At 44.0% G+C, this 23,320-nt stretch overlaps 2 protein-coding genes across 4 annotated transcripts in view; both read left to right on the top strand.

Annotated features, from left to right (window-relative positions):
- ZBED1 (zinc finger BED-type containing 1) overlaps positions 1–23,320 on the top strand; it is a 234,612-nt gene that overhangs the window by 188,867 nt on the left and 22,425 nt on the right. The gene's annotated exons all lie outside the window — the stretch shown is intronic.
- On the top strand, positions 8,325–21,660 carry LOC128474931 (acetylserotonin O-methyltransferase-like). Of its 2 annotated transcripts, none has more exons than XM_053457361.1 (8): positions 8,325–8,416; positions 15,802–15,976; positions 16,752–16,881; positions 17,878–17,946; positions 18,455–18,576; positions 19,616–19,756; positions 20,074–20,196; positions 20,896–21,660. In XM_053457361.1, the coding sequence occupies exons 1-8, from the start codon at positions 8,345–8,347 to the stop codon at positions 21,105–21,107; spliced, it is 1,044 nt and encodes a 347-aa protein (XP_053313336.1). In that variant the 5' UTR covers positions 8,325–8,344; the 3' UTR covers positions 21,108–21,660. The 2 variants fall into 2 exon arrangements, with proteins under 2 accessions (XP_053313336.1, XP_053313337.1); XM_053457362.1 differs by lacking the exon at positions 8,325–8,416 and adding an exon at positions 9,283–9,526.

The following is a 23,320-nucleotide window of genomic DNA, read 5'->3' as shown; positions in this document are numbered from 1 at the left end:
ACATACCTCCCACCTCCTGCCTGCCCCTGCTTACCTCTGGTGCGGTCCAGATCACAAGGGCCCTTCGTAAACACACTCACGATTACACATCCATGCTGACACACGTACACAATTACACATCTGTGCTCACATACATACAAATATACAAACACATATACATACATCCCACCTCCTGCCTGCCACTGCTTACCTCTGGCGTGGTCCAGATCAGAAGTGCCCTTTCTAAACAATTTTGAAGACAGGAACAATGGGTCGCACTGCGCTCCCTAGAGGCATGGGCCCCGCCACAGCTGTGACCGCTGCAACCCCTGTAGTTACGCCACTAGCCTCTAGGTTAGTGTGTTTAGTCGCCAGATAAGGAGTTAAGGAATTATTATTATTATTGTGCTATTTTATGCTTACCCCAGCCCTATATTTTGCTAGGCTCAACTCCTTAACTAAGAATGAATGAATGAAGAATAGGGAGAGCTATGGAAATCCAGACCTGTGATGTTTCCAACCATATACATAGAACATTTCAATCTCTGAGGTGGCTTACAAGAAACCTTTACTTATTATCTATGCTTTTTGTGTCCTGGAAATAAAATAGCCAAGTAGGATGCAAATAAACGTGAAAAAGTAATCACAGAAGTGTCATATTCTATATAACAGTTGCAGCACATTTTAACTAAGGAACACAAACAAAATGCGCTTTTCAAAATCATCATCTTTACTGGTGTTCTGCCCTTCTTGTTTTTTTATGGTTTCTCTGGACATGTGAATTAGCGTGGTAAAGTGGCAGCATGAATATAAGGAAAGTTATTTTTCTGTTAGTCGTTAGGTTTTAACTTTTCTCCATGTCTATAAATAAATATGTATCAACTATGCATTATGCAGAAGCCATCTCAGCTCTTTTTGCAGTACCGAGTATGGATCTCCATACAGGATAGGAAGTCAAGAAACTGACCTTTCATCTTTCATGCATACCGCAGCTTTAGCATACAATGTTTAGAATACAGTTGACATGTTCTCTGAATAAAAAAAAAATGCTCTTCTTGTTTCTTTACAACATTAGAGGACTCTGCTCCATTATTATCCTTTCCTGGATCTATGGTAAGCTAGACCATGTATGTGTAATAGATACATGGGGCCAAAATCACATAAATTACCACAGGTGGAATTTCACAAATTTTGCATTTAAGATTAAGGATATTAATCTAGATATTTCCTAAATTGTTCAAAGATGGCTCAGTAAACTTAGTAAGGGAATATATGAAGCATCCAGTCATGACCTAAGTAACATTTCACCAACTAGACAGGCTGATCCTAGACCAAATATCACCCATGCCCCTATTCTCTTTATTTTAAATATCATTGTATTAAATTGTTTGTTTATACAACTTAATTTACGAACAGTTTTCTTCTTTGCCACTGGAGTTCCTCCACACTGAACCTGTCAAACCATGTCCTTATAGACCTTACTTTGTGCACATAGTCACAGTCATGCTGGAACAGTAAAGGGCCTTCAAAACTGGTGTCACAATTATACAATTGTCTAAAATGTATTTACATGCTATAGGGCCTATCACAAGTCCTTATAACAGCTGCAAACCATTATCCACAAGTCTTTACAGTAGGCACTATAAATTTGGGTAGGTAGCATTCTCCAGGCAGCCCCCAAACTCATATTCATCCATCCATCAGTCTTCTAGATAGTAAAGCATGATTCACCACTCCACAGAACATGTTTCCACTTCTCCAGAGTATAGTAGCAGTGTGCTTTATATAACTCCAGCCAACACTTGGCATTGCATGTAGTGATCTTCGACTTGTGTGCAGCTGTTTGGCTATGGAAACCCATTTCATGAAGCTCTTGACGCACATTGCTCGTGCTGATGTTGCTACCAGAGGCAGTTTGGAACTCTGGGTGATGCTACAGAGGACAGGTGATTTTTATGTGATACATGCTTTAGCCACATTTAAAGTCACTGAGCTCTTCAGTTTGACTCATTCTACTGCTAATTCTAGTCTATGGTGATTGAATGCCCATGTGCTTCATTTAATGCACCTGTTATCAGTGGGTGTGGCTGAAACACCTAAACGCAATAATCAGAAGAGATGTCCGCATATGTTATGTATAATTTAACAAAGAGTACTGCAATATAGAATAATATCTTTTTCATTGGACTAATATTCTATTTTCAAGCTTTCGAGAGTATCAACCTCCCTTTATCAATTCAAAAGCATTGGGAGATTAATACTCTCGAAAGCTTGTCTTAAAATGAAATACTATGCAGTACTTATTTTTTTAATTCACACGTCTAGACTAACACGGCTATCCCAAGATTATATATATATCTGACATCTCTTCCTGTATGGCGTCTCACCACCTCAAGATAAATCTGTGTAAGACTGAGCTCTTTCTAATCCCTCCCTCTAACTCTATTCCCCTTTCTGACCTTTCTATCGCTGTCGATGGTACCACTATCTCTACTTCATCACAGGTCCACTGCCTCGGAGTGACCCTAGACTCAAACCTATCTCTTATCCCTCACATCAAATCACTCTCTAAATCCTACCACAACCCAACTACGCAACATTTTCAAAATCCGTCCTGACTGCCAGCACCGCAAAACAACTAATCCACTCCCTCGTAATCTAGACTAGTGCAACAATCTACTTACCGGCCTCCCTCTCTCCCGACTATCCCCCTCCAGTCTGTCCTCAATGCCTCTGCCAGACTAATCTAGCTCACTCGACGGTCTGCATCTGCCGCACCTCTCTGCGAGTCTCTCCACTGGCTCCCCATCTATAACAGAATTAAATTCAAAATACTAACTCTATCCTATAAAGCTCTCACTAACGCCACTCCCCTCTACCTATCCTCCCTCATCAGCAAATATACTCCAGTCTAGAGGACTGCAGGGCGTGGGCGGTGCTGCGGGCAGGAGCGGGCGGTCAGGCACTGTACCTGCGGGTCCCAGTAATCCCGTGCAGTCCCGCAAGCCTGCCTTCTCGCTGCTCCCTCACAGTATCTCCTCTCTTGCCCCGCCCAGGAACAAAACTGAGTCACGATACATGTGATGCAGCTAAGGTAAGGCGGTGGGTGTAATTGGCCACAAATGTGGCGGGAGCGGGCGGGATTGGCCACAAATGTGGCGGGAGCAGGCAGGAGTGGAACACCCACATTGCGGGAGCGGGCTTAAAAAAAACGTCCCGCACAGGGCTCTGGAACTCTCTTCCCCGTCCTATCCAACTCTACCCTCCTTCAAACGCTCCCTAAAAACTTTTCTCTTCAGAGAAGCCTACCACTGACATAAACATCAAAACTTCTCTCTCACCCACTTACAACCCTTATCCCGCCCTACATTAACGTCATTCACTACCACGCAGTCCTCACCTCCTGTTTCTCACCCCTTATCCACCTAGATTGTTAGTTCCTATGGAAACAGGGCCCTCCACTCCTCTGGTATCTGTATGTCAATTGCTGTATTGTACTTGTCGTTATCTGTAAAGTTTTCATCTTGTGCAGCGCTGTGGAATCTGTTGGCACTTTATAAATAAAGTATAATTATAATAATATATATACACACACAATATAGACACACGTCCTCTTCCAGGCTAATTCATAACATTTCCAGTTGACTGGAACTTCTTATTTCCCAATTTTGCGAAGCTCGACAACCTTTTGCTGCACATCACAGCTATATTCCTTAGGGAATTTGGCCTATGTGTTACCTAATATTTATACCCCTGTGAAACAGGAAGTCGTACTTGAACAATTTCCTATTCCTAGTCACCAAGGTATACTAAAAATGCAAAATATCACGGTGAATATACTTCATTTATATTTTTCTCATATAAATTCATAGGGCTGCAAATAATTGTGGCACACATACATAACAATTTTATTCGATAAACCTGTGTTGTATTTGCAATTGCTTGATGCATAAAAGCAGTGTATTTTGGTGTATTATTTCAAGAAAACATCAAAAGGTTAAACAATAAAAACTCATGGAAGAAAATGGAAAAAGAACGGCAAAACACTTTAAAAAGTTTGATACATAATGAAATCCCCCAAAAAATGTATCTGTACGGAGATATCCTAATAGCAAAAGGCTTTACATTTAAGGACTTTGAGGATAGGATTTTAATTGGATTACATTTCAGAGTGCTGCAGCAAAAATTACTGCTATTAAAATAGCACAGACACATGAAACGTCTAAATAGCATGTGGGAAGTTCCTCATGGTGCAGATACAAAATGGAGGCTGCAAGCAAACTCCGAGGATAGCACAAAGGCAAAAGTATGCAGGGCCTGAGTAGTTTGCCCTACAGAAGATAAATGCAACAGAATATAATGACAGCACTGCACTCACCAACGAGCCAGATGAGCTATCTGCTGCAATTTTATTAAGTTTAGAGAAAATACCAATGTGCATGAGAGAACAGAAGAGCCCAGGTTACATTAAGGCCAAGGGTTGTATGATGTGGAGGGCCAGGACAATCCCTGGCACTACCCAATATCATCCATGGGTTGAAAATTGAGGGTCAGATGGGGGTCTCTGCCTTACATGGTGTTTTTTAAGATATTTTAACCCATCCAGAAGGGAAAGGGGACAGGGAGGATATAAATGGGGCTATCCCCTACCACACCATGCATAGGGTGGAGGAAAAGGGGGGGGCAAGCATTATTGTCAGGACCCGGGCGAGCAGATCGGGTAGGAGTCCATGTGCAGGGGATACGGGGAACTCTGTCTGTACCCCTTTATGCATGGTGACACTGAGATGCTCGGGAGTTGAGGCAGAGAGACGGGAGCTGAGGCAGGTACAGGCTCGGGAGTTGAGGCCGAGAGACGGGAGCTGAGGCAGGTACAGGCTCGGGAGTTGAGGCAGAGAGACGGGAGCTGGGGCAGGTACAGGCTCGGGTGCAGGTACAGGTACAGGCTCGGGTGCAGGCCCACTGGCAGGTAAGCCCACAGGCAGGTTCAGGCACAGGTACAGGTACAGGCTCGGGTGTGGGCCCACTGGCAGGTAAGCCCACAGGCAGGTTCAGGCACAGGTACAGGTACAGCCTCGGGTGCGGGCCCACTGGCAGGTTCAGGTACGGGTCCAGGTACAGGTTCAGGCACAGGCACAGATGAGGTCCACTGGCAGGGCGGACGGGAACGGAGGCCCACTGGCAGGGCAGACGGGAACGGAGGCCCACTGGCAGGGCGGACGGGAACGGAGTACTACCGGGCCAGGCACGTGTCCAGGTTCATGCACGGGTACGGACTTACGCTCGGGTACTGGATCATGCACGAGTACCGGCTCAGGCACGGGTTCAGGCTCGGGCACGGGTTCAGGCTCGGGCACGGGTTCAGGCTCGGGCACGGGTTCAGGCTCGGGCACGGGTTCAGGCTCGGGCACGGGTTCAGGCTCGGGCACGGGTTCAGGCTCGGGCACGGGTTCAGGCTCGGGCACGGGTTCAGGCACGGGCACGGGTTCAGGCACGGGCACAGGCACGGGCAGCGGCTCAGAGCAAAGGCAGTCCTACAACTACAATGTCAAGGCCCTGACTGAAGGGCAGGGCAGGTCTTTTAAAGGCAGGGCTTCACTCAGTTCATGAGGCGCAGCTGTCCCTGATAATCAGGTTCTGATCACTCCAGAGGGAGGAGGGTGGCCACTAGTGGTAGCAGATGTATTAGCCTGAAGTATAATTCAGCCATGGTTCAGGCAGCAGTGAGTGGATCCTGACAGTACCCCCCCCTCAAGGAGCGGCCTCCGGGCGTTCCTAGGATAGTGGCGTGACAGTAGCCAATGGTGCTGAAAGCTCTTCTCGCACGTAGCGCATTTTCGAAAACCTGCAGGTCACCTCGGCGTACGACAGTCCCATTAGACGCCACCACACACTCTGATGACATGGCCTTAGGTGCGCTGGCCTGGGTGTTATGGACGTTAGCCACTGGTTGCACAGATGTGACCGTCCCGGTAAGTGTTAACCTTGTCTGATTTCTGCATTCGCCAGGGGATAGGAATTCCCCCTGTACACAGAGTCCCTCTGAGTGGTGTTGGCTAATACCGGGACTGGACTGGGTGGAAGCAGGAACGGAGGAAAACGTACCAGATCTCTGATCGTGGAGAAGTTGCTCGTACCGGTTAAGGTCTTTCCTGTGCACGATTGTCCCATCGGACGCCAGGACATTACCGGGAGCCCCAAGGGAGTGTCTTGCGGTTTGGGGTTCCTTGTTCTGGTTCCTAGGGGTGATGGGAGTGGTAGTCCCAACCGCACAAACACCCGTGGTATGTTGGAGCTCGGGTGTGTATGCCATATCATCCTCTGAAGGAGCATCGTCCATGTCAGACCAGTCAGGGTCGTCAGACATGGTCTGGGGTTCCTCTGACATGGCTTCAGAAGGCGTAGGTTCACCCGGTGCCGTGAAATGAGAAACCTCTGGTTCACCGGGCTGAGGAGACGGGGTGTGCTCCAGCTGTGACAGGTTGCTGGTGTCATATACTGGTTCCTGGGCACGGGGTTGGTCTGTGTGGGTTGCGGGTGGCTTAGCAGGTTTCCACGGACAATATGTTATCCTATGACCGGTCTCACCGCAATAATAACACAAGTTGTCCTCTCGCCGTTTTTGTTTCTCTTCTTTGGTGAGAGGCTCACGCTTAAAGCTCTTCTGTGGAGCTTTCTTGCCCTTGGTCTTGGTCATAGGCTTTTGTTTAGTGCGATCGCTTTCCAACACAGACCTCACAGATTTGCACAGCTGCAGAACACACTCCGCCAGTACCTCCAGAACTGCAGTCATCCCCGCTGACTCCTTTGTATGGCCTTGACATTCTGTCAGGACCCGGGCGAGCAGGTCGGGTAGGAGTCCATGTGCAGGGGATACGGGGAACTCTGTCTGTACCCCTTTATGCATGGTGACACTGAGATAGGTACAGACAGAGTAGCAGGACTGGATAGGACGAGAGACAGGAGCTGAGGCAGGTACAGGCTCGGGAGTTGAGGCCGGGAGACGGGAGCTGAGGCAGGTACAGGCTCGGGAGTTGAGGCACAGAGACGGGAGCTGGGGCAGGTACAGGCTCGGGTGCAGGTACAGGTACAGGCTCGGGTGCAGGTACAGGTACAGGCTCGGGTGCGGGCCCACTGGCAGGTAAGCCCACAGGCAGGTTCAGGCACAGGTACAGGTACAGGCTTGGGTGTGGGCCCACTGGCAGGTAAGCCCACAGGCAGGTTCAGGCACAGGTACAGGTACAGCCTCGGGTGCGGGCCCACTGGCAGGTTCAGGTACGGGTCCAGGTACAGGTTCAGGTTCAGGCACAGGCACAGGCACAGGTGAGGCCCACTGGCAGGGCGGACGGGAACGGAGGCCCACTGGCAGGGCAGACGGGAACGGAGGCCCACTGGCAGGGCAGACGGGAACGGAGGCCCACTGGCACGGGTACAGGCACAGGCAAGGGTACAGGCACAGGCAAGGGTACAGGCACGGGCACGGGCACGGGTAGCGGCTCAGAGCAAAGGCAGTCCTACAACTACAATGTCAAGCCTGTACCTGCCTCAGCTCCCGTCTCTCGGCCTCAACTCCCGAGCCTGTACCTGCCTCAGCTCCCGTCTCTCTGCCTCAACTCCCGAGCATCTCAGTGTCACCATGCATGTCGGTGAAGGCAGGGCTTCACTCAGTTCATGAGGCGCAGCTGTCCCTGATAATCAGGTTCTGATCAATCCAGAGGGAGGAGGGTGGCCACTAGTGGTAGCAGATGTATTAGCCTGAAGTATAATTCAGCCATGGTTCAGGCAGCAGTGAGTGGATCCTGACAATTATCCCTCATATAGTTAATAGAGGTTCTAGGGACCTTTGTTTAATTTCATTTATTTTTATATTTTGTCTTTTTAATGTCTCGGGGAGAGGAGGGACTCGCAAGTCATCTTGCAAACCCAGAGGTGAAGCTTACATTTAAAGTCACAGGCAACTCTCAAATTAGTAAATTCAAGAGTCTCCTGCCTTTTTAAACTTGCATACCCTCAAATCTCCAGTGTGTAAGTGTAACCAATTTGTAGCAGCAAAGTAAATTATAAAAATGTCTGAGTCACAGGACATCCAGGGTTGCAAACAGTAGCAACTTGTTCTCATTGACATTGCTTTCCCAGGCTGGGCCAAACCTATCGTTATTAAACAGATTTCCAATCAATTACTTTATTTTACTTTTTACTTTTTTTCTGTTATTATCCGTGCAAAATGTATTAAAATACTGCTTTTAGCCTCTTCATTTTTTTTTCAGGAATTTTGGCATGCTACTTTTCCCCAGGCTACTTGTTCCTCTATTTAAGATGAGAAAAGTAGTTTCTCATCTTAAATCTCGCCTTTTGAAGCAGAGGAATGAACATGGACAACGAACAGGAAGGGGTCAGACTTTTACAGCAATATGCACATTCTTTCCTTACATCACAGGTATGGAAAATAAACAATAAAAAATAATTAAACCAACTGAAAATTTCAAAAACAAATATTTATACGGTTCTGTTTAAATAAATGTAATGTTCTTTTAATATGTAATAGCGAAATACAGTGTATAAACAGAACCTTTTAACTTTGAAACTGGAAGTTATAATCACGAATATCATCACAATATCTGCATAATTGTCAGGTTTAGAGTGTGTTGCTCTACACTGATATGTTACTGTTACAATGTATATTGTATTTTTTTTTATAATATAGATGTGGACGCACTATATCTGGAGCACTACCTTCAATAAAGATGAAAACAATTTAGTAGGGGATCATATTAGGGAACTACCAGGATTTGACAGAAGTTTTATGCCAGTGTCAGGATGAATGTGGTGATTTACAAGATCACAGTGCAAATGGGTTTATTCTCAGGGTTAATATTCTGCACTGATTTCGACAAAAATGAACCCACTGGATTATTGTTAATATAAAAACAATTTCAACGGCTATATACTTATAAGAAAACCCAGTAAATATTTATAATTTATAAAAAATACATCCCAATCCATTGAAGTAATTAAGATATAGTAATGCTCAAGCATAACATCAATTCAATATATTAATGATCACATTTGGTTCAGTTAAACTATATAAACTAATATAATGGGGCTTGGGTGTATTTATATATCTACTCCATATTATAGCAGAGAGGCTGACATTGTTTTTTTTTTGTTGTGTTTTTTTTTTCTTCTCATAGTCATTCGCATAGATTGGAGTTTTTAATTTTAAGTGTATCAGATATATTGTTCCTCTCTCTTTCTCTGTCACCCTGTTTTCTCAAAATTATGGGACTATTTGCAACAATAAAATGCAGAAGAATCAAGCCCTGTGATGTCTACATACCAGTTTAAATTCCTCTGATTATAATGTTAGTGAACTTGGAAACAAATACATGTCTCCTGCATTTAACCTTTCCAAGGCATCCATCCTTGAATTAATTCAGATGCAGAGTCTACCTTAGTACCAGGCGTCCCAGGCAGCTGCCAGGGATGCCTGAATCAAGGGGGTGCCAGGTCGAGAGTTGTCACACAGTCGTCAAAATCAGGACAAGAGGTAAGAGATAAGTCCAAAATCAAGGATTTTTTTCTGTAGGAATTATATTTGTATTGTCAGTGGGATACTTGGCAATGTGCACTAAGTAGGTTTTTGTTACATGAAATAAAGGAAAACTTACATCAAGTTTTGTACGTTGTTTAGTTAGTTTTGTATTTTCCCAGTGAGGTTTACATACAGTTAATCCAGTGTTCACTGTGGGTTCACCTTTCCTATAGATCATGTGCGTTATTACCGTATAATAGAAAAAGTAACATACGCCTCAGCCACTTGTTTATCTGTTAAATGCTGAGTTGCTCAGTAACTGTCACGAACCGGGGGAGCAGGTCTGATAGGAGCCCAGGTGCAGGGGATACGAGGGGTTCTGTCTGTACCCCACGATGCATGATGGCTTGGGGTTGGTACAGACAGGCGCAGAAAACAACTCAAAGACAGAAGATGCGGATTAAGAGTTGTATTGCATATGATGATACAACAATATATATACAAAGAAAGTCACTTGGCAGGAAGCCCTCTCGTTGGGGCACACACGGCAGGAAGCCCTCTCGTTGGGGCACACACGGCAGGAAGCCCTCTCGTTGGGGCACACACGGCAGGAAGCCCACTTGCAGGGCACACGGCAGGAAGCCCACTTGCAGGGCACACGGCAGGTTGCCCACTTGCAGGGCACTCGACTTGGGAGTCCACTTAGTGGGGTGCTGGCCACAACTCAGGAAACAAAGCAGAAACAGATCAGGAGCCAAAGCAGGCGGTCCTCAAACGTCAATGTCAAGGCCCAGACTGCAGGGCTGGGCAGGTTTATAAAGGTTGTCTTGATCATATAATCAACTGCAGCTGGACCTGATAGTCAGCCAGAGTGGTTCTGAGTGGCAAGGGCGGCCACTAGTGGCTGGAAACATGAAATGAATAAAACAAGTCCCTACAGCGAAGGGTGAACGTTACATACCCCCCACCGCAAGGAGCAGCCTCCGGATGCTCACAGACCTGTGGTCTCACCATCTGCGGTGAGACTTCTTTCTCGCACGTAGTGCTTTCTCAAACCCCTCCAGACCTTCACGACATATTACATTCCCATTGGAAGTCACTACGAGATCTGGTGGTAGGGGTTCTGTTGTCCTGAGTTGGGCTGGATAGACTTCAGCTACTGGATACACAGATGCGATGGTCCCGGTAAGTGCTTGTCTTGTCCTTTCTCTACTCCTGAATTCACCAGGGGTTAGGCAATCGCCCTGTGCACGGATCTCCTTCGATCGGCGTTGAATAGCATCAAAACAGGGCAGGGTTGTAGGTGGAAAGGAGGAACGTTTACTGGACCTTTGGTCACGGAGACGTTGTTCGTACTGTATCAGTTCTGTTCTGTGTACGATCTTTCCATCTGATGCAAGGACGTTGCCAGGAGCCCCTAGTGAGTGTCGTGCGGTTTGGAGTGTCCTATTCCTACTCCTGTGAGTGGTAGGAGTGGTGTTCCTTACCGCACAAACAGCTGGGGGGTTGATATCCCTGGATGTGTCCGTTACATCTGTCTCAGATGACGCACTGTCCATATCAGACCACTCGGGGGCGTCAGACAAGGTCTGGAGGTCATCTGACATCACGATGGAGGGCGTAGGAGTCTCAGGTGCTGAGGACTAGTTAACCCCTGCATCACCTGTCTGTGGATGCGACAGGGTATGCTCCTGCTTTGTGACGTTGCTGGCGTCATATGCAGGTTACGGGGCATGGGGTTTCTCCAGGTGGGTTGCGGATGGTTTGACTGGTTTGTGCGGACAATATGTGATCCTGTGGCCAGTCTCTCCGCAGTAAAAACATAAGTCATCCTCTTGTCTTCTTTGTTTTTTTTTTTTGGTGAGCGGCTCTCACTTAATGCTCTTTGTAGCAGCCTTCTTTCTTTGTGTCTGGGTCTTGGTCTTTGTGTCCACGCAATCAGCTTGTAACACAGTCCTTACTGACTTGCATAAGTGGAGCACACATTCCGCCAACAATTCCAGTACTGCAGGTATCCCCGCGGACTCCTTGTATTGGCCTTGACATTCTGTCACGAACCGGGGGAGCAGGTCTGATAGGAGCCCAGGTGCAGGGGATACGAGGGGTTCTGTCTGTACCCCACGATGCATGATGGCTTGGGGTTGGTACAGACAGGCGCAGAAAATAACTCAAAGACAGAAGATGCGGATTAAGAGTTGTATTGCATATGATGATACAACAATATATATACAAAGAAAGTCACTTGGCAGGAAGCCCTCTCGTTGGGGCACACACGGCAGGAAGCCCTCTCATTGGGGCACACACGGCAGGAAGCCCTCTCGTTGGGGCACACACGGCAGGAAGCCCTCTCGTTGGGACACACACGGCAGGAAGCCCACTTGCAGGGCACACGGCAGGTTGCCCACTTGCAGGGCACTCGACTTGGGAGTCCACTTAGTGGGGCGCTGGCCACAACTCAGGAAACAAAGCAGAAACAGATCAGGAACCAAAGCAGGTGGTCCTCAAACGTCAATGTCAAGGCCCAGACTGCAGGGCTGGGCAGGTTTATAAAGGTTGTCTTGATCATATAATCAACTGCAGCTGGACCTGATAGTCAGCCAGAGTGGTTCTGAGTGGCAAGGGCGGCCACTAGTGGCTGGAAACATGAAATGAATAAAACAAGTCCCTACAGCGAAGGGTGAACGTTACAGTAACTAATCATAGCCAACCAGTTAATAACCTGTCCTACTTTCTGTCCAGTTGGTATTTGTCACGGTCAGGACTACTTGCCAAGCCGTGACTGTGTGGAGGGCAATTGCATAGGGACTACAAGCTGTCTTTCTACTTCCCAGGGTCTTTGTGGATCTCGAGCAAGGAGTTCCCGATATAAGATCCCCTTTTCCCAGTACACCCTCTGTACATCACTTTCAGTTACAGGCCTTTCTGCACGCTGTCTCATGCTTTCCAAGGAGGGGTCAGTGCGCAGAGCAGCCAGGTAAGCCTTATTACCTCCCTCCACCCCAGATACACTTGAAATTAAAGCCTTCTCTGGAAGAACTTCCAAGGGAGTGGTATTTGACATGGCTCCCTGTAGGGGAGTTAATCCATTCTCCGCTGATGGAGGGGTTAAGTTAGGGTCATTTTCATTTCTTACCCCTCCACACTCCCTTGCTGCTTCCTGGGCAGCCTGTAAACGGGTCACTACACCTATGGTGGGGGTACGGCCGGCTGCAACACTTTTACCTTCTAGGGTACCAGACTGCTTGGGGGTATTATCCGATAAATCCACTCCCCCATGGGCAGACATTTCCGGTGTTGATACATTCAGGAGATTATGTAACCCCTTTACCCCCACAAAGCCACTACATTTCCCTGTATTCCCCAAAGTTTCACACAGTACCTCCGTTTCTTCAGGATTCCTTGGTACCCCTTGTGGGTCACAGGCATTGTCCTCTGGGACATAACGACAAAGCATTCGGCCCAAATCACTACCCAACAATACATTTACAGGAATATCCTCAGAGATTCCCACCTCCCGCAAACCTTTCCCCGCACCCCAATCGAGGTACACCCGGGCCATAGGCACTGCGGGGCACACTCCACCAATTCCTTTAATAGTCATAGTTTTCCCGGGGATAATATCCTCTTTGTTCACAACTTCTGGACGTACCAAAGTGCAGGAAGCTCCAGTGTCCAGAAGTCCCATTGTCACACGGTCCCCAACTGTTACACACTGCAAGTTGTCTCCTTGTGCCTCCTTTGGTCTAGCCACAAATAAAACAGGTGCAGCTCCCCCAGCTGTACCTCCATTTCCATTTGTCCGTGGAGATGGTCTCTTAGAAGGGCAGGTGACACTCAGGTGCCCAATCTGGTTACACCGATAACACCGGCGGGTATCCCCCTGGCCCGATGTGGCCCCTGCCCTGTTGGCTAGAAAAGGTGTGGGTGATGGTCTCCCTGCTGGCTTAGGAGTTGGTGGCTGGTAGGCTGCTCCTTTCCAGGTAGATGGTCCTTGCGATGCTTGTACCCGCTTTGTTGTTGGAGTACGGTTGTTGGCATAATCGTTAGCCAGATCTGCCGCCTCTGCCGTGGTCTTAGGTTTTCTGTCCAGAATCCACTCTCGGGCCTCCGGACTTCGTGTCCTCAGGAACTGCTCCAAAATCATCAGATCCTCCAGGGCCTCATATGTAGTAACTTGTAGGCCTCCAGTCCATTGCCGGAAAATAGTCCGAAGCTGTCCCGCATATTCGGTGCAACTGTCCGATGTAGCTTGCTGCATCTCTCGAAACTTTTTTCTGTAGAATTCAGGGGTGAGGTTAAAACTTTTTAACAAGGCAGATTTTATGGCCTCATAGTCCTGATCAACTTCCATTGGTAAGGAAGCAAACACATCCAGTGCTTTCCCCTTCAGACGTGGGGTTAAATACTTTCCCCACTCTTCCTTGGGCAGCTGGTACTGCCGGCACACTTTCTCAAATCCTCTCAAAAACACATCCAAGTCAGTGTCCTTTTCCAGCATTGGAAAGTGTTCCAGGCGAGGTCGGCTAGCATATCCATCCCCGTTAACAATGCTTTGGGGAGACGGACTATATTGCTTTAACCGTAGAAGTTCCAGCTGATACCTCCGCTCAGCTTCTCGTTCAGCAGCTGCCCGCTCCGCAGCTCTCTCAGCAGCCTCCATCTCTCTCTCTCTTTCCGCAGCCTCCCTCTCTTTCTCTCTTTCCGCAGCCTCCCTCTCTCTCTCCTTGTACTGCAGAATCAGGTTGAACTTTAGCTGAGGATCCACGCTCCCCAGATCCTTTAGTAACACTTGTAACTCAGAGTCCATTACACTCAAGGCGTTAACTTTATCAGGAAAACATCCTTGATCCACAGGCTCTTCCAAAATCACATCTGCTCCAATGGCCTGCTCTGCACAGAGTTTATCATGTTCCAGGAGATCCAAAATCAGCTGCTCTTTGCTTTTGCCAAAAATTTGTATATTCCTTTCTTGACAAACCAGCTCCAGAGATTCTTTTGGCTGTCGTCGATATGCCTCCATAATGCAGTATGGCAGAGAAAAATAAAAAGGAGAGGAACGAACTGTTTTGCACTGTATGTCTGTAATTAGGCACTGAGTAATGTCTTTGGGAAATTACACAAAACCCATGTAATTTCTTCTAGTACTAAAATCACCAAACCGGGCAATACAAATAGCACTAAAAAACTCTAGATATCCCACCGCTGCCGCCAAGTTTGTCACGGTCAGGACTACTTGCCAAGCCGTGACTGTGTGGAGGGCGTGGGCATGAAGGGGTTAATAGCACCAGGCCTCTGGATTTACTAACTTGACCCCTTAACAAGGCATAAACTATACCAAATTAACCCCCAAATCCTGCCTGTATCCCCCCAGGTAGTCTGCCACCACTCACGATTTTGATACCGGATTCGTGAGAAATCCGAATTAGAACCTTTATCTCTATATATATATCAACCCACCCAGGGCAACCAACATATATATATATATATATATATATATATATATATCCTGTAGAACTCAATAACAATACGGTAACGTGTTATCCTCTCTTCGGGTTCGTGGATATCGATACTAGAGCCCAAAGACAGACTTGGATTATGGATATTTTAATAACAAAAAGACAAAGATTACACAGTGCCAGAATTACAAAAAACAAGACATACAAAAGAAAATAAAACAGGCAAACAGTTCTTAAAAACAATGGGACTTAAACACAGGACCCTCACTCACGAGTTTCTCCAATAAGTAGGCCTGTGGGAACTCCTTAAGTCCAGATGGTTTCTTACGATGTTGTTCCGATCAGAGTATATCATGGAGTTCTGCTTTTCGGTCGCTGCATTGTCCCTAAATCACACTTTGTTTCAAGAAAACCCCCTCTGATCACATGACCGATTATATGACACCTTCCCCAAGAATTGGTTCCCATCTTTGATCTGCCAATAAGTTATGGTGGGGTAAGGGTGATGGAAACCCCTCCACTTAAGATAGGAATGGAATTCCTATAACTCAGGGTCCTTATCTGTAAGGCCATGAATCACCACAGGGGTCCTTTGGGAAGATGACACCTCTAGCCAGAACAGATACAGAGGGCATGTACAAAGAAACACATTTAAATCAACATCAGATTAACTCATGGAATGCTTAAACAAAGAAACTAACCACCTCTGCTGGGTTACCATTCCATGCATCCACTACATTATATGGGTTAATCATGACAGTATTATCCTGTATTTTTTAACCATAGAAAATAATAAGCCACATACTGTGTATTGTTGTTAATCTTTTTTCGCAGGTTATGTTTGCTGCCTGTGAATTGAAACTTTTTGATGTTTTGGCGGAATCTGAGGAGCCCCTGTCAACAGCAGCCATAGCAGAGCGTTTAGGGACAAGCATCAGAGGGACGAGGTGTTTGGTCAGTGCCTGCGTGGGATTAAAACTTCTAGATGTGAATTTCAAAAACGGAGAAGGTAGCCAAATTATGTTTAACAGTCATTACTGCACTGTTGTTGTAAACTGGTAAAACATTTAATGGATTCATATCTATAAGGTCACCGGAATTAGAATTGTGCTTTGTCTTCCACTTCCTTACCTCGGTGCTAGAGGTGGAAAATCTTCAAAAAAGGAAAGATCTGTGTTTGCACACACAAAGATGATTGTATTTTGCTGGGGCATACGATGAGGATGTAAGGAGTTGAACCTCATGAACAGAAGCAGCTTTTACTTAAGAAGCAGTAGGATCCATTTGAGGGACAATCTATGGCCCCACACATCACCACCACCAGTGATTGTATATTGTAAATACTTTAACATGTACTCATTAACATGTAGGGGGAACGCTCCGGCCCCAGAATGGTAGTGCCCCCTCCCTGGTTCCTTTTTGCACCACTTTTGGCTGGATGAAAGTGCTCACATTGAAATCAATGCTGGCATGGAGTGGGTATATTGTGAATGCTCTTTGGCAAACAGGAGATGTATTCGGGTGAACACCGGGAAAGGCAAGTGCATGCAGTGTGTGGTTCTGTAGAATCCCTCCATGCTTTTGCTGGGGACAAAATTAAATTTAAAGATGACACTGGGCCAGCATATGCATTAAAGTGTCCCTTTAAGAGCAATACTTAAATTGCATATTTAAACATCAGTAAAGAACTTGGATCTTGGAATTTGCTTATCTTTCTGCATATATTTTATTCTACTAGCGTTCTGTTGCAGTTTTTATATTGTTTGTGTTGGTCTCATTTATAGTGTTTTACAAGAACACAAAACTCTCACAAAGTTACCTCACAACCGTCAGTTCTACATCCGTTTGTGATGCATTTAAGTTTTATTCTAATGAAGCTTACCCAGCAGCCTCCCACCTGACAGATGTCATCAGGTAAGGAACATTAACTGTAAATTAATATTCAGAATAAACATTTTTTTCACATTTATGTTTTTGAATAGTCATATCTACAAAATAAAAAGTAATGTCTGTTTTTGACGTCTTAACAAAAATACCCTTCCTTCATCATAATTAGGCCTATTGAGTCCTCAAGTGGTCAGTCAAGTTATAGGTTAACTAGGTTGATCAAACTCAACTTCAGTCACATACCCTTATCTTCTATCACTCACAAAACAATTTGCAAATTCATTAATATACAAGTTGTTTGTGGAGGTCTCAGCCTTCATTGGTGGATGGCAGAGCAGCACCTTGCCAGCGACTAATAGAGACACTCTTATGGACCTTATTGGCCGGCGCCCAAGTCTAATTTTAAGGTAGGGAGTTAATGTTGTGAGTTTTAAGGGAGGACATGCAAGTACACATTGAACAAAATTGAAAGTCACAGGCATTGACCATTTAATTTCTTAATCTAAGGCCATGAACAATGGGTTGAGAGCCCATGTTTGTATGATCGCTTGTTGGAGTAATCTTAAGCAGGGGACCAGGTATAAAGGAATGTCAGGCAGATTGGGTAAATAAGAACCATTAAAATTTAAGAGGCAAAATAGAGCTAAGCACTGGAAACTACAGTTCTGGTTCTACTAGGCTCAACAAACATATGTAGAGGTTAGCAGTCAAACAGAGCTTTGTGGTCAAGTTTTTTTTACATTAGATATCAATATAGGATACCCTAAAAAGTTGAGTCAGAATAGAGATTGGAAGAAAAAAAAATCTACAATAAAATTCTAATAATATCTACAAAAGTACTTTTTCTAATCAACAAAAAAGTTAGGTTATCCTTCAAATATATTTACATGTAAGTTCCCAAAGTATAGTACCTGAAAATATGTTAAAATATGTTGATTAAATGGTTGACAGTATAAACAATGTATGTATATGTGAGTGCCAATTGTTAATGAATAATTCAACTTTTTTTTTTTTTTTTTGAAGGCATGGAAATCCGTTATCCCAGATTCAGTCTGGAGTTCCACCAAATATGTTCTTCAAAGATATATACAGGTTATTTATATACATATATGTGTGTGTTGTAGAAATGTATTTGTAAATGGAATTAGCCTCTATGTCAGGAAATCATCAAAATTGTTTTAGTATAAATCCATTGCATAAAGTGAAATACTTATGAAACAGATAATATATGAGAGTTACATGATAACCACAATGTATGGCTACTATGTGTGTTATATACTAGCAGAACATGCTGAGGAACATTTGTGGGGTGCACTACACACATTATTATATTCTATTCCAATAGGAAACTTCATAAAACATGGATGGTTGGTGTGCACCGAGTGCTAAGTTGGTAACCACTCCCATTTTGATCCATCTCATTAATAATGAATGAACTATGAACATTTCCCTTGCAATCCTGCATAATGCATAGTTGATTATAAAACTGATATTGTTTACCTCAGCTTACAAACAACTGAACTGTTTAGTGAATACCCCATTTAATTTCAGTATTCATGTCATAAAAGCAAAGATTAATAATTGTGCATTTTTGTACTAGATCAGAGGAAAAAATGATGACATTTATGAAATTAATGGATTTATCATGGACGTCGCGTACCAAGCGAGCAGTAATTTCTGCTTTTGATCTTTCACCTTTCAAAACCATTTGTGATTTGGGAGGTAATTTCACCACTAGTTTATTCTTTATTCAAGTTTTAGAGACCCAGTACAAAGTAGAGACATGGCGGCTCTATTTGGCAACATGGTACTACACATAAGTCTAATCAGATCCCAAAGAAGCACTGGCTACCAACTGCTGCCAAACCCAGTAGAATCAGGGAGCCATTTGTCTTTCTTGTGCTTGTGTTTCAAAAACAGAAGTTTCTCTTATTTCTTGCATTTTGCATTTAGCATCAGTATGTAACAGATTATTAATTTGTAACAACTGATGGTAAATATGTCTCAGCGTTTCTTTTGTGTCTTCCCATGACTGGCAATCAAATCATCATACCTAAGCACTTAGAAAAGTGGAAAAGGCTGCAACGGAGAGCAGATTAAAAAAAAATTCCATAAGGTGCATATAACTTCACAAAGATTTTGAAACAATCTGCTTAATTGTCAGCCTGTGCTCCTTGGCTCACAATGTGTTTGTCTCTTGTTTCTGAATAGGCCTTCTTGATATGCTACAAGACAATCCTGCCTCTGTTTGATTGCCTTGTAGTTTACTTTGATATTCTTTTAAGATCTACTCCACACAAGTTCTGATTTATTTTTATGCAAGCAAAACAGGTTGGACCTGTGGAGAGCTTTGCCATCTGTTGCAGTAGACCAGTGTTCCACCCAACTATACATACTTGGCTCTGGAGCGTATTTATTACTTATTGTCATGTGGATTTCCCAAGATGGCTTTTATCTTTGATGCGAATTAAACTCCTGGCTTTTTTTCTGGCATCTTGGCTTAGGTTATTTCTTTACAGAGACTTCTCAGGCCTGTCAAATTAGCTACCTCTTGCTTGAGGTCCATTCTTTATCTGAAAGCTTGACATAAGCTTTGATCTTTATATATTGACCATAAAAGATGACATTGCCATACAAAATATTAGATAAAGCCCAATGATTTCAAACCCTAGATGTATGACCAAACTCCTATGATTTATAATAGATTTCAAATAAATGATGAGTTGCTTGTGAAATATTAAATGTTCATTTTGTTTGTCAGGATGCTCAGGAGATCTGGCTAAGTACTGTGCATCTTTGTTTCCATCATCTTCAATCATTGTTTATGATCTACCTGAGGTAATCAAAACCACCAAGGAACATTTTGTTTCACCAGGGGATGATCACATTATTCTCCAGCAAGGTATGTTTTTTTAACTGTGCCATCCTTGTAGTTACCCTAGTGTTCATGTCATCAGGGCTCTAACTATAAATAAATTGTGACTATGATGAAAAAAAAGATGAGATGGAATTCATAAATAAACGCAATTGAAGAAAATTAAAATATAATACAACTTACTAAAACATAACATAAGGGATGGCAGCAATTATAATAATAGCTTCACACACAAATAGAAGAAGGTGTCCAGTTGTCATTTTCCTGTGTGTTGTAGGAGTTTAGTTTTCAGTCAGTCTACAAATAAATTTGACTTCTTTAAATAAGCATGTTCTTTATGCCAGGAAACTTCTTCTTTGACCCGCTTCCGAATGCAGACCTCTTCATTCTTTCTCGCATACTTCATGACTGGGAGGACGACACATGTTTGAAACTACTCCACAAAGTTTATATGGCTTGCAATCCAGGTAAACAGTAACATAGTAATATAGGTTGAAAGTGGCAATCAAGTCCAACATTGCTGTTGATCCCAAAGTAAAAAAAAAAACATGTTAAAGTCATTTCTAATTGTTCCTCAAAAAGGGGAAGCTCCTTCCCTAATCCAAAGTGGGAAACAGATTTCTCACTGGATCAACAAGCCATAACTAATCATGTTCTTATAACTAATTATATCTCTGGAAATCATCCAGCCCGTATTTAAACACATCTGTCAAATTGTGATAGTACACATCATTTTTGTTTTGAGTAGTGATTTCCACATCATTTTTGTTCTTACTGTAAATAATTATTTTTGCTGCTGAAAATTCCTTTATTCATGTATAAAGTAAATATCTCTTTGCATGCCAATTTACCATTCATCATACTTTATACACCTTCCAAAATAAAAATATTTTTTACCAGTTGAAAGGAGGTGCAATCACCACAAAAAATAAAGAAATACTAGTTTTCTAAACTTAATACCTTGCAAATTAAGTGCTTTTTATAAATATAACAAAGTATCTTCTTGTATACATGTTATTTCTAAAAAAAAAAATTGGTAGTTGTTCTTGATCAACCCCAATTTACCAGTATCCATTGATTTTGGTAACAGATCCTGGGAATAAATATAGGCAAGTTCCTTAGTACAATTGTATAAATTTAAAAATGTATTATTTTCACCATAACAGGAGGTGCCGTGCTTATAATTGAAGCTATCCTAAATGAAGATAAAACTGCATATCTGCCATATTATATGCATAATGTTGTAATTCTACTGTTTACGGAAGGAAAAGAAAGAACCTTTTCTGAATACAAAGGATTGCTCGAAACTGTTGGATTTAAAAATATTCAGCTTAGTATCAATGGAGACCTACTGGAGGGCATCCTTGCCAGAAAGTAGAAGTTGTAAATCTGCTTTTTTTTTGCTTATGATAACAAATGCTATAATCTATGCAATAATGTTGATTAGTGCTTGCCAAGACATTTTTATTTACATTGAACTATGTTTTATACATAATAATTCCACCAGACTCCACTATACAGAAAACAAATGGACACGCCTGCCTCCCTGAGAAGTAACAGTTTCCATTCCAGTTACGCCACAACCGTTATAATTTACAGCTAAAGCTGGCTGGTAATGAGCAGGGATGGATCCAAAGCCTGACCTCTGGACACACACATATCTGTATACACTCTAACATATACATCCAAACACACTCGCTAACACACACACAGACACATCATCACACACAAACATACTCATACCCAAATACATAATAAGCAAAAGTGAAACTCAGCAGCTGCAACTTGCCTGTGTTTTCACCTTGCACTGCCGCAAAGGCTCATTTGGTGGCGTCTAATGATTGTACTGTGAACTCTGCTTTATACTGTTACTTTTTGTATCCTGCAAATAGCCCCATTGGTTTGTGCAATAAAATCTGGTATAAACATTACACACCATGTTGGGTTTTTTCTCACTATATCAAAATGACGATTCTAAATACATGACCACCTTTGTTGGACGACCCTACTGCTTCTCATTCTCTAGCTATTTACCCTATGATTGTCTCCGTGCGTTCAGCTTTTAATACTTGCTGTCATTTTAGTGTACATTATGAACTTTTGTTATCAAGGATACTGGATTTTAGCGCACAGCTTAAAAAGCATAAAAAGGCCACACATTCAGATTCCCGGTTAACTGCTAGAATAATAATGAACAATAAATACACAAAACAAAGCAATAATTCAGAGTTTGCGTTGCTTGTCACATATACTACACCTGGTAAGGGCAGCTATTACAACTGATGGGCAGTGTAGGCTGATTGAAAAGTGCCATAAGATTGCCATGGGAAGCCAAACCAGTAGCTGAGTAATGAGCAGCAGAAGACAGTCTGACCCACGACTGTCTACATCAGGTCATCTGCTGGAAGTCCATCCTGGATATGACGGAGCAGATCCTTAGAGCAGCAGCAGGATCTTCGCTCCATGTCCCCTAAGCAGAACATTGGGGTGAATGGGGCTGGTGGTGTCTCCAAATATTGGATAAATTCATTCCTGTACCAAGTGGCTGGATGTGTCTGTCTGCCCAGGCCAGTTGATGTACTGCTACTCCTCTGTCTCATTTTTCCTATATTGGGAAATTCAATCCTGTGTCTACCTGCCAGTGTCTGCCCAAGCCTAATGCTCTGCCACTGCTGCTGCTCCTCAATCTCCTTCCTTACACTGGGGTAGTCATTTCTTTGAGTTTATCAGAAAATTCAGTTTTCACCAAGGAGCTGCATGTGTCTATCCGTCATTGCCTGCCCAGGCACACATGTCATCCTACTGTTGCTGCTCCTCAATTTTACTTTCTTACTATGAGGGATCAATTCTGTTTTTTATAATATTGGGGAAATTCAGTCCTCTAATAGCTGATTTTGTCTCCCCATGCCCTGCCTCTGCGTCGGCTCAATCTCCTTCCTTGCTCTGAGTGATCAATTATTTACGTATCTTTCTATTTTTGGGGAAATTCAGTGTCTTGTATGTGTGTATCTGGCAGTGCCAACCAATTGCCCTACTTCTACTGCTGACTTATCACCTTCCTTACTCTGAGGAATAAATTCATTAAAATTGTATAATTTTTGGGAGGCAGGCATGTATGGCAAAGCCGTCAGATGAACCCTGCTATACCAGCCCAAGGTAGGCTGAAGCCCTCTTGCTCGGGGTCAAAAATACAGTATGCAGCAGCACCAGGGCCGGCCCAAGACATAGTGCCGTCTGGGGCTTAGTTTGAAAGCCCCCCCCACTGCTCATTATCTACCCTTCCTCTCCCTACCTTCTCATTATCTACCCTCCTCCCTCCCTATTATCTATCATATCCCCCCCTTTGTACTTCACTTACCTTCCAGCAGTTCTGCGGCGAGTCTCTCTGCTCTGCCGCGGTGCGCGCTGCTTCACTGCTGAGCGCCGGAATTACATCATATTCCAGCGCTCAGCATTACAACTGGCACCGAGACCGAGCTAGAGGGCTCGCAGAGGAGAGAGGGGCACCGAGTGGGTACTGACAACTTCATAAGCGAAAGCCACTCAGTGCCCCTCTCTCTCCTCCGCTTCTAACCCTTACGAAATCAGTTT

Source organism: Spea bombifrons, chromosome 2 (genome assembly GCF_027358695.1).
Source record: "Spea bombifrons isolate aSpeBom1 chromosome 2, aSpeBom1.2.pri, whole genome shotgun sequence".
NCBI classification, from domain to species: Eukaryota; Metazoa; Chordata; class Amphibia; order Anura; family Pelobatidae; genus Spea; species Spea bombifrons.
The sequence above is the reverse complement of the archived record's forward strand: the minus strand, read 5'-3'. Positions and strand labels throughout refer to the sequence as shown.

Coding starts and splice junctions, on each gene's coding strand:
- LOC128474931 (XM_053457361.1), top strand. CDS start 8,345: ATGAACATGGACAACGAACAGGAAGGGGTCAGACTTTTACAGCAATAT. Junction 15,977..16,751: donor GAATTTCAAAAACGGAGAAG/GTAGCCAAATTA, acceptor TCTCATTTATAG/TGTTTTACAAGAACACAAAA. Junction 20,197..20,895: donor TTATATGGCTTGCAATCCAG/GTAAACAGTAAC, acceptor TCACCATAACAG/GAGGTGCCGTGCTTATAATT.